This window comes from Myxine glutinosa, chromosome 7, assembly GCF_964187855.1.
Source record: "Myxine glutinosa chromosome 7, kmMyxGlut1.1, whole genome shotgun sequence".
NCBI lineage: Eukaryota > Metazoa > Chordata > Myxini > Myxiniformes > Myxinidae > Myxine > Myxine glutinosa.
Window position 1 is genome coordinate 114494514 of NC_136267.1, and position 11412 is coordinate 114505925.

General features: G+C 41.4%; 1 protein-coding gene across 9 annotated transcripts in view; it reads right to left on the reverse strand.

The window, feature by feature from the left end:
- The window catches only part of LOC137431541 (protein Aster-B), a 213068-nt gene that overhangs the window by 116039 nt on the left and 85617 nt on the right, over positions 1 to 11412 (reverse strand). The window contains exon 1 of one of the 9 annotated variants that reach the window (XM_078782164.1): positions 3622 to 3871. The exons of 7 other annotated variants lie outside the window; for them this stretch is intronic. In XM_078782164.1, coding sequence (XP_078638290.1) covers positions 3622 to 3629 — 8 coding nt within the window. In that variant the 5' untranslated portion in view covers positions 3630 to 3871. Of the gene's footprint in view, positions 1 to 3621; positions 3872 to 11412 lie in introns of those variants that run through there. One more of the 9 variants, XM_068122964.2, reaches the window with a different exon arrangement.

Sequence of the window (11412 nt, forward strand, 5' to 3'; positions counted from 1 at the left end):
GCCAACAAAGGCTGCTATAAATTGGATATTGGGATGTTGGGTCAGGCATAAGGTAAACACCATGCGGACAACAACTCCATCATCTATTCAATGTTTAACACGTCGCAAAACCACCACTGGGAAAAGCTCACTCAGCCGATAAGCACCAGGAGACACTGGATATTCCCCCTTGACCCATCTTCATCATTTTGATATTTATACAGAGGAGTGTGTATCAGAGGCAGCCCCTCTGATACACACACACACACACACACACACACACACACACACACACACACACACACACACACACACATGAACACGGGTGGCAGGATGGCCTGGAGGTACACACACACTCACCTAAGCTGTCTAGCCTAGGCCTGAATCTCAGCCCAGCTATAAACTGTCATCCGGTGCTTTAACAGGCAGGGTGTGTGCCATCATTAAACTGGTGTTTGTTGGTGAATATTAAAGATCCCGCTGTGTCTTCCGTAAAGAGTAAGTGAGCTATCTCTAGCACCCTGCCCAAATTACAAATTCCGTGTGTGTGTGTGTGTGTGTGTGTGAGTGTGTGAGTGTGTGTGTGTGTGTGTGTTAGAGATAAGTGTTGTCTATATAATTTTCATACACAGGAATCAATTACCCTCCCCCCAGACTCTGTCTCCCCTCCACCGCATTCTCCTGCCTACTTCCCCATTGTCCCGTCTCCCTGACCCCATCCTTCCTTGCCCCTATTTTCCCATCTGCCTTTCCCCTACTCGGATTCTCCTATCTCCACACCTCAGTCTCTCAAGTTTTCAAATGCCACTCCTCAGCTAAAGTTATACTTTTTACACAATTATTTTCTAAATGCAAGAAAATTATTTCACATATCAAAAATCAAATTAGACATCACGTGTAATTACATTCGACTTATGTAGAAAGCTTTGTCCTCTACGCTTCAGAAACAGGACCTCAATAATAACAGTGCAGAATTACAATAAAGTGTTCTGTTCCATTTTGAAAGTCACAATAAGTGTGGCATCACAATATAAACTGTACACAAAACAGTAGCAACTAGAAAGCATCTCAAAATGCAAAGGTCACTGCGTCTGTTTAGTACTCGAACTAAACGTGACAAAAACCACAGCTTAAAATAAATTGTAAAATTTTATGAATTAGTGTTCTCTTCATGCTCATAATAGAGGTTTATTGAAAACTTGATGGCAAAAGCTTGAATGGTTAAAACGTAATGGCCTGAAAGGACACACTGAAACGCAATGGTAAATACAGTACAGTACTGTAAATAAAGAAACCCGGAAGGGACTAAAACACCCGGCTGTCTTGTGCTGCACAGAGCAGACAGGTTGGTAAGGCCTTTTTGCATTTGTGATTTTGCCCTTTGACACAATTATTAATAAGACTTCATATTCTCATAATAAGAGATTTGATGACAAAAACTCAAATAGTTAAAAAAAATACATGGAAAAACACACATAGACACAGACACAGACACAGACACAGACACAGGCTGATAATCTATTGGTCTGGAAATACATATTCAATCACATCACAAAGCACACTGGGAAAATAAGGAGGAAATATACCGATATGTAACTGGAACTACTCCTGTACCACTTCCTGCACAGACAATTAACGGCTGCGAATAAGCATTCATTATAATTTTCTTCCATTCATGGATGCGAGTTTGACAATCTCATAGGCATAAAAATGAACAGATGAACACTGCAAGATGAAAAACAAGAAGTAACACAAATTTTCTAAATGTTGTCAGAAACGCCACGCATTAGCGATCATGCCAAACAAATGTGCGTAAAGCAAAGTTGTCTGCAAGCTCCCCTCCACCCTCATGGATAACTCGCAGCGTTGTTATTGCTTAAGATTTGCCAGCTATGATGACAAGGCAAAATAGTACATAATTTCAGAAAAAGAAAAAAAAATCAATCCATAATCCACATTCATCCTTTCTGTCTGGAAAATCTTACAAGTCTTCACCTAAAGTTTGGCTAACTGTTACATTTTTGCAATATGTGCAGGATTATGTTGACCTTTTTTTTTTTTGTATACTGAATCGAGGCTCGTGAAAGAGCTAACATTTATTTCACAAACAAATCAAACAGACAAGCAAAATATATGAAAAGAGGGAGCGGAAGACAAGATGGGGAGAGAAGGGGAAGCACACAACCACAACATTTGAGAGCAGGGAGAAGTGTGGGAGGGAGAGGGCTTGGGGGGGGGGAGGAGGCGTGGGAAGGGGGGTGGGGGGAGACGTATAAAACACAAGGACACCAAGGACTTCCAGGACAGAAGTTGGTATTTCAAAAAAGTGGATTTGGGGTGAAATTAGCGGGGGTAGAAAAGATCAAGGTTTTGGATGGGGGAAGAATAGAGATGGCGGTGAACAGCTGTTTTAAAGACCTGGAGGGTGGAGTGGGATTGAAGAGAGTTGACCAGACCTCCAGACAAAATTTCAATTTTGCATATTCAAAACCCATCTGGAATTTCTTATTTAATTATCTTTCCAACTCACGACTTCAAATTTTAATGGGTTAACTGTGCAGGCTTCTCCCTACAAAAGATACAAAAGATCAGCAATAACTACATCCAAAAAGGGAGAAGCTTACCTATAAAGATGCGTGACAGAACTAAGCAGGTGAGAGTTTACATTCCACAAATGGTATTTTGACCCATTTTCCCTCCTGTAACAACACAACTGATAAGTATCGTTATGATACCCCTATGGCCGTGTTCCACTGTTCTGCATCACATTCTTTTGAGCATTCAAGTACGATTGTACACTCCACCTCCATATCAGGTATGTTTAGCCATTCCTAAAGTAAAAGACGTTCAGTAACTTATAAAAATCAATGCAACATTATCTTAAACAACTTTAACCAAATGATGCTTAAATTTACAACTTTAGCAGAGACTGCCAAGGTCAAGTCTGTTGGCAAGTGGGGCTAGGGACAGAGGGTTTGTGGAAATATTAAACTCGTCACAATGTGATGATTCAAGTTCAACTTGAGTTATATCGACTGTTCAAATAAACGACAGTAATGATGTCAACACGGCAATTCATGACATTCCAAATTAATTTAATATTAATTCCAACCTGTCCCTTGCCACCATCCAATATGCATTGCACAATACCTTTGCCATATACCACAATGGGAAGATCGAAATAAAAAGATCGCTTACAAGGAATCATTGGAGAGCGCGTGCAATGTTGCATCGAACGGGCACTCTAAAATGGATATAGGTATCGAGAAAATGCAAACTGCATGACGATCAATAATTAAAGAGCGAAATAGATTTCAATACGCAAGATAGAAATGGTGACGACATTGTTGAAAATGTGCCAGCAAGTGGGAAAATTATTTCTCTCTGCAATTCTCACAAATCATAAAGATAAGCAACGCAACCCACGTGCAGCAGAAACGTAATTTAAGGTAAAATAAAGGAACAGCATCATTTAAGATTTGCAACTCCACAACAAATTTCCCATTAACAAAAACACACACATAAAACAACAACAACAACAACAACATATTGCAGCCATTTCCACCTCAGCCATCAGGAGACAAAAATAGACAAGCCGAGGTCCTGTTATCATTTGAAGGCCAAGTGAAAGGCAGTCTTCACCTGAACATTGTTCTTGTGGAGACACTGCCCTGGCAGAGCTCAGATCTCTGAGAACATGAGGATTTCACTCGATGCGCATCTTTCCAAAGGACGCCAAGACGGCTTACACCTGAGAGTCATTTCGCTCCGATTGCCTCAGCATCCTTCCTCACCAGCCAACGCCGTGCTCCTATTCTCTTCTCTCCCACTCGCCTCCTCCCTCCCCATCCATCCCGGCACCACTGCGGGAGTAATCGGCCATCACGTGATCGAGGAAGCGTCCCTATTGGACGTTGCTCCCGGTAATCGTTACCCCAGCAACCAAGGATACAGCCCAGCAAACGTGGCATCGCCAATGAGGAAACAAGGGATAATAGAATTAGGTCTTTAACACGTGCAGTGATAATCAATTGGCTGAAACAAGATGGCACTGGATGGAAACGCATTTTGGATGAATGAGATAGCCTTGTTGATTTGTTATGCGGCGCTTGCTTTTGTACACGTGTGGCAAGGCTCACGATTCAGAATAAAGCTCGAAATGTGTTGCTCTGTGTCAACTATGCAATAGACATACTATCTGATCAATTGTTAAAGATGCAATGGACATATCTGATCAATAAATCAACAAGGGATCACATCGATTGTTGGAGGCCTTATATTCCAGCAGTCTCAAAAGATCTCAGCAGTTATAAAGAAGTTAGGATTGTAATAAAGTGGTAAACAAGGTGATAGCATCATTCAGGAAATTTCAAATTTGACCAGCGTACTAGTTAAAAGGCCTATGTTTGTGAAATATATGTCGAGTTAAAATCTACAAGTTAAACGCGATGACAAAGGAGTCCGAGTCACATCCCACCTGAAGGACAGTTCTCCATACCATCGTCTTACTTGTACTCCACGAAATGACAGCGTCGGTCAGACAAAATGAGAAAATTTCGACAGGAATCAAACCTAGAAGCAGACAACTCAATGAGCACTCCATCAAATAAGCACTCCTGCCTTGAAAATCTGTTAATATGTATCAATGAAGGAGTGGGAAATGTGCACAAAAGCTATTCAACTTCAAAATGCTCATATAAAAAACCAGTTTGGTGAGGTACAGTACTTCTTTTGCTTGGTTCTATAGTTTTCGGAGAAACCTGAGTCAAGGGGGCCATGTTTATCACCTGTCCTAATAGGCAACCCGTAGCAATGTCAATTCTCCTTTGGGCCCTGGCAGAGCAATTAGAAAGCGCATGAGTAGAGATATGAAACCGCAAGACGAGTCTGTAAGGCATTCATCCAGTTACAGTTCACCAAGGTGCGAGCTTCATTTATCAGAAAGCAGGTGTACAGTCAAATCCAGATATTCTGGCATGCAGCATGAAGAGTGCGCATGGAATGGAAAATTCCCAGATTAATTAACCTCCTTAATTTGCCCTCATATCCAACACCTGTAATATTCCAGAACATTTAAGAAAGAAAAGTATCACATTGCTGATTAGGATTTTTTTTAAACAAATCTTTGTATATATAGATTTACAGTACATATACAGGCAGGGGACCAAGTTTGATTTAAATATATATATATATATATCCTAATGACATGCTTCAACATCACGACATCGACCGATATGCCTCCGCCCACATTATTACATCATTATAATACTTGTAGCAAGTTTGATTTAAATCCATTCGACTATTCTCATGTTATCACATTTTCACCTGACATAACCTCTGACCTTTGGCCTTTGACCTTACGACCCCAACATCTAATCAGTTAATCTTTACATCATTATACATATCGGTACCAAGTTTGAATTAGATCCCTTTGGCCACTGTCAAGTTATAGACCTATCACAGACTTTGACCTTTGACCTTTAACCTCTTGACCCCAAAATCTAATCGGTTCATCTTTGCATCATTCTACATAATTGTACCAAATTTGGTCAGAATTCCATCACTGGTTCACAAGCTATTGTGGTAACAGGATTTTTACCCAACATGACCTCTGACCATTGGCCTTTGACCTCGTGACCCCAAAATCTAATCAGTTCATCTTTACCATATTTACCGTGACCCCAAAATCTAATCAGTTCATCTTTACATACCTGCACCAAGTTTGACTAATATCCTTTCAGCCGTTCGCCAGTTATCGTGGTAACGAAAACCTATCATGGACAAACGGACAGCCGGACGGACAACCTGAAAACATAATGCCTCCGTTGACTTCAATATGACAAACAATGATATATTATAGCATGACATGTCAAAAAGTTATGGTCTGATTCGGACCAACATTGGTGGACAGGTTGGGTGTGTGCCAAAGAATTGATTCAATTTTGGTGAAGATTCGAGTGAAGATCAGGATCAGAGAATTTTTAAAGTGATCTTTCACCATTGAGTGATAGGGATAAGGCTGATAAAAAGCACGACATCTCAAAAACTTATTGACGGATTTGGAAGAAACTTGTTGGACAGGTTCGGTGTGTGACAAGGTCGAATCAATCAATTTTGGTGAACATCCAAATCCGGATACGATGATTTTGAATTTTTAAAGCGATTTCTCACCATTAAGTGATCGGGCCAAAAATAATAGAGCATATTTCAAAAAGTTATGGACGACTGATGATAAAACTAGGTGGATGTGCTTGGGTAAGTGACAAGAACACGCCGATTCAACTTGGTTCAGGTCCGAATCCAGATCTAGCCTATAAGTGGCATACAAATCGTAAACTGTTCAGTGTGGAGGAGGTATGCGCTCCACCGAGTGCGGTTCTGGTTAAGCTACGTTTCAGGTTTCAACACCAATGGGGTAGTTAAGTTTCTTCCTTGGGACAGGTGATCTGATTTTATAAACTGCAACATTCCGCCGTGCCACGGGTTGGTCCATTTACTAATGAGGGGTTGTTTTAGTCATTGTACAATATATTATAGTGTGGATTTGCTAAACAATATCGATATGAGTTAACATTAGGAATTATACAAATTGTATTGGGATTATTGTTGCATTTGCATGCATAAACGAGTTATTATTCCACTTAACTAACCTTCTCGACTCATTGGCTACTAACTTCCTATCATCCCATAATTTTGTAAAAGTCCTGTCTCGTTAAACATCAGAGAAAAACTTTTTTAATACATTCATAAAGTGACAGTTCTTCCTTTCCTTGAGATGGACCATTCTCTTTGCGCTGTGTGTTTATCACCTCTCACAAGTTGATATGTTTGTTGGCAAAGTGAGACCCCACCTGCGGTCTCATCTCGAACTCGAACGGCACTCGGTAGAGCGCATAAATCTCCGCCAGGCTGAACAATTTGTTTTGTATCCCACTGATAGGCCGGACCTGGATTCGGACCTGAACTAAAATCGAATCGGCTTGTTCTTGTCACCAAACCAACTCATCCACCAAGTTTAGTCATAACTCGTCCACAACATTTTTAAAATATCATGTTATATCATCACTTTTCACCCGATCTCTCAATAGTGAAGAATCACTTAAAAATTAAATAAATCTAGTATCCGAATCCATATTCAGATCTTCACCAAAATCGAATCGATTCGTCCTCGTCACACACACAACCTCTTCACCAAGTTTCGTCCAAATCCGTCCATAATGTTTTGAGATAACCTGCTATATGCCGTTTTTGGCCCCATCTCCCAATGGTGAAGAATCACATAAAAAATTCTACTAGCCGGAACCGAATCCAGATCTTCACCAAAATCTAATGATTTCGTCCTTGTCACATACATTACCTTTCTGCCAAATTTCGTCCGAATCCGTCCACAACTTTTAGAAATATCTTGTTCACGGACAAACAAACAAGAAGACGTCATGCAGAGAAAGATACTTGCAAAATCCACCCCCACCCACACCCCCGAATAAAGGTTGCAATTTATCCAGCAAATTGTCCATTCATGAAGATTAAAATTGACTATCTTGATCAAAGCTCAGGTCAATAGTTAAACATCAGTTGAAGTCGCCATATGTGGCGACTTCAACTGTCATCATGCCAGCTGGCTGGGTGTGGGTTCCTCTCACACCAGCCATGCCACCTCAGCAAAGGACTTCTGTGACCAACTGGGACTGACACAATTTGTCAATTTCCCGACCCAGATCTCAGTCAATGGAGTATCTTCTTTTCCAGACTTGGTTTTGACCAACTTCCCTGCAAATGTCGGCTGCTCTTCTTCTGCTCCAATCGGTTCTTTTGACCATTTTTTTGTTTAAGTGGACATCTGTCTGGCCATTCTCAGAGAGCCTCCTCAGCGCCAACGAGTCTGGCATTTCACTCAGGCTGACTGGCATTGTCTTCAAGCAGCCATCAATCATCTGGACTGGTCTCCCATCTCTACCACCTCTGACATCAACTCATCCTGGGAATTCTTCCAAAGTAAATTGCTCTCTCTCATGCACAGATTTATCCCATCTCGTCTTCAGTTGTCATACCCTTCCTCCCGTCCACGGTACACTGAATCTTGTGGTGAGGCAATTGCCATGAAGCAACTTGCCTTCACCTCATGGAAGGCTAATACAACTGATGGCAATCTCAGTTCCTTTCACAAAGCTCAGAACAAGTGTGTGTCTACCCTCAGGAGAGCCATGAAACAATATCTCTCCACTCTCAAGACTGAACTCTCAAACCTGTCTCCCTCCTCCAAATCCTGGTGGCATCTGGTCAAATCTGTTTCTGGTGTTTGTTCCCCTTCCTTACCTCAAACTGCTACACAGCTGACACCGCACATGAAAAAGCCGAATGCCTCAACTCTGTGTTTGCCTCAAAATCTTGTGTCCCAAACCCATCTCTCTCTGTACTCACCTTTGCCAGTCGAACCCAGCTGCTCCTGGACTCCTAGTCCTTCTCTCATGACAAGGTGAAGAAGTTTTTGTTAAACCTCGACTCTGATTCTGCAACTGGACCAGACAGTATCAGCCCATGGGTCCTAAAATCCTGCTCTGCCACTCTATCTCATCCTCTCTCTGTTCTCTTCACCCTCTATTTTGCTCAAGGTCATCTGCCATTTGCTTGGAAATCAGCCAACATTACCGCTTTACACAAAAAGGTGCAAAAACAGATCCTTGCAACTACAGACCAATCAGCCTGCCCCCAATAATCAGCAAGGTCATGGCATCAATAATCGCTTCTGACATCAAATCCTGCCTCTTCTCCAATGGCTTGATCTCAGATCATCAATTTGGATTCAGACCAGGTCATTCTACTCTGGGCATGCTGCTTCTGCTGTCTCAACAATGGATGGAGGTCCTTGATGCCAAACAGGAAATCAGAGGTGTCTCCCTTGACATATCATGTGCCTTCGATAGGTCTGGCACCCAGCTCTGCTCACCAAACTCTCCTCCTATGGTATCCATGGAAATCTCCACGCATGGTTTGCGGACCTCCTCTCTGGTCGTAGTCAATGTGTGGCCCTGAATGGTTTTCTCTCATCTCCCCTTCCTGTTCAGGCTGGAGTTCCCCAAGGCGGTGTTCTGGGCCCTGTGCTTTTTCTGGTCTTCATCAATGATCTCTCCGACTCTCTGGAAAATCCTCTCTATCACTTTGCTGATGACTCCACTCTCTGCCGCTCCATACCTCATCCCTCAGATCGGCAGTCTACAGCGTCCTCACTCTCTGCAGACCTGGACAAAATCACAGACTGATCAAACAAGTGCAACATGTCTTTCAATACTGACAAATCTCACACTCTTACTATGTCTCTCCAAAAAGACAGACTGGACAACCCTCCCATCTACTTTCTCAACAATCCTATCCAAGAAGTTCTGTCACTCAAGCTTTTGGGTCTCACTATCTGCCATGATCTTTCCGAGGAAAACCATATTTCCAAGCTGGCCTCCTAAGCCAGCCACCAACTGAGCATCCTCCATCGTGCCAAGTACTTCCTTGGCACACCTGAGCTCCACTACATACAAAGCTTTCATCCGCAGCTCAATGGAATACTGTTCTCCCATCTGGGCCAGTGCTCCTGCCTCACACCTAGCTCGGCTTCACGCTGTTGAAACCAAAGCTTTCAGAATCATTGGAATCTACCGCGATGAAGCTAACTCCAAGGGCCTTTCACTCGCTCACCGCAGGCAGGTTGGTACTCTTTCTTCTACCGACTCCTCTCCGGCCTTGCTCCCCCAGCTCTGTCTGTTCTCTGTACCCCAAATATTCCTACATGTCGCACAAAATCTGCCTGCAACCATCTTATGGTTAAACTGCCAAAATCAAGACCCTCTATTCAACTTCACTCTTTTTTTTCCTCTTTTCTCCCACCTCTGGAATAAACTCCCTCACTCTCTTCAATCCCACTCCTCCCTCCAGGTCTTTAAAACAGCTGTTCACCACCATCTCTTATCTTCCCCCATCCAAAACCTTGATCTTTTCTACCCCCGTCAATTCACCCCAGATCCACTTTTTTGAAATACCGATTTGGTTCCTGGAAGTCCTCGCCGTGTCCATGTGTTTTTTACATCTCCCACCCCCCCCTCCCCCCTTCCCATGCCTCCTCCCCCAAGCCCTCTCCCTCCCACAGATCTTCCGATGTCTCTGCTCTCAGTTGTTGCTCTTGTGTGCTTCCCTCTCTCTCCCCATCTTGTCTCCCGCTCCCTTTATCATATTTTTATGTGTCAGTTTTTCTTTTGGTGATCAATGTTAGCTCTTACATGAGCCTCGATCTTGTATACAAAAAAAAATTGGATGAAAAGAGACAATTTTTCAGATGAAAATTTATGATTTTAGAAGTTTGCCCTAGAGTTGACCTTTTGACCTCAAAAAGAGTTGGATTCCTTATTTAGTGACTCGATTTGCAAAGGCTGTTCTATTTTCAAGTCAATTGTATGAAAATTTAAGATTTTGGAAGTTTGACCTTGAGTTGACCGTTGACGTTTTGAACTCAAAAATAGTTGGTTTCCCTATTTAGTGACTCGATATGCTATTGCTGTTATATTTTCAAGTCAATCGGATGAAAAATGGCGCTTTTAGAAATTCGACCTCCAGATGACCTTTGACCTCAAAACCAACAGGCTTCTCAATTGTGACGACCTCTACAACTTGGTGAAGTTTCATGACGATCGGTTTAGAATTGTGACCTGTAGGCGAGTGACAAACAGACAAACAAGAAATATGTCATGCAGAGCAAGATACTTGCGAAATCCCTAAAATAAGTTGTTGGCCTATGATGACCTCGATAATAATTGGTGGTTGAATTCAGTGACCTGGCATGCAAATACACTTAAAATTTCAAGTCAATCAGATGAAAATTGAGGATTTTAGAAATTTGGCCTATGTTGACCTTTTGGATGAGGTTGACCTCAAAAATTGTTGGGGGTTGAATTCAGTGTCCAGTGTCTTCACCTGATATCTATAAAAGTATATATTAGACTTAATTATATCTTAAATATTTTTGCTTATGCATTTAAAAATTAATATTTAAAGCACATAACAAATATTTTATAAGTTTATAGTTTATAACAAATATGGTCATACCAAAAACTGTTGTAGATCATCACAGCACGAACAAAATATCAGCTGAAAACCCTTAAATAAAAAAAATAAATTAATATCGCATGTCTTGCCTGTAAGTAAAGTAAATTGTATTTGTTAATATCCAGTAGAATTTGCACACATATCAAATTTTCACTTTTTGCACAACTAATACCGCGTTTATATGAAATGATAATGCAACTAATGGACACAAAATAAGTTCCAAAAATATTTATTTAACAAATATACATGTTTTATCACATCCACACACAACCACACACACAAAAAAGCAACATTCATTATTATTGATTATTTTATTTGGTCGCCATAAGCAATATTGCAACAACT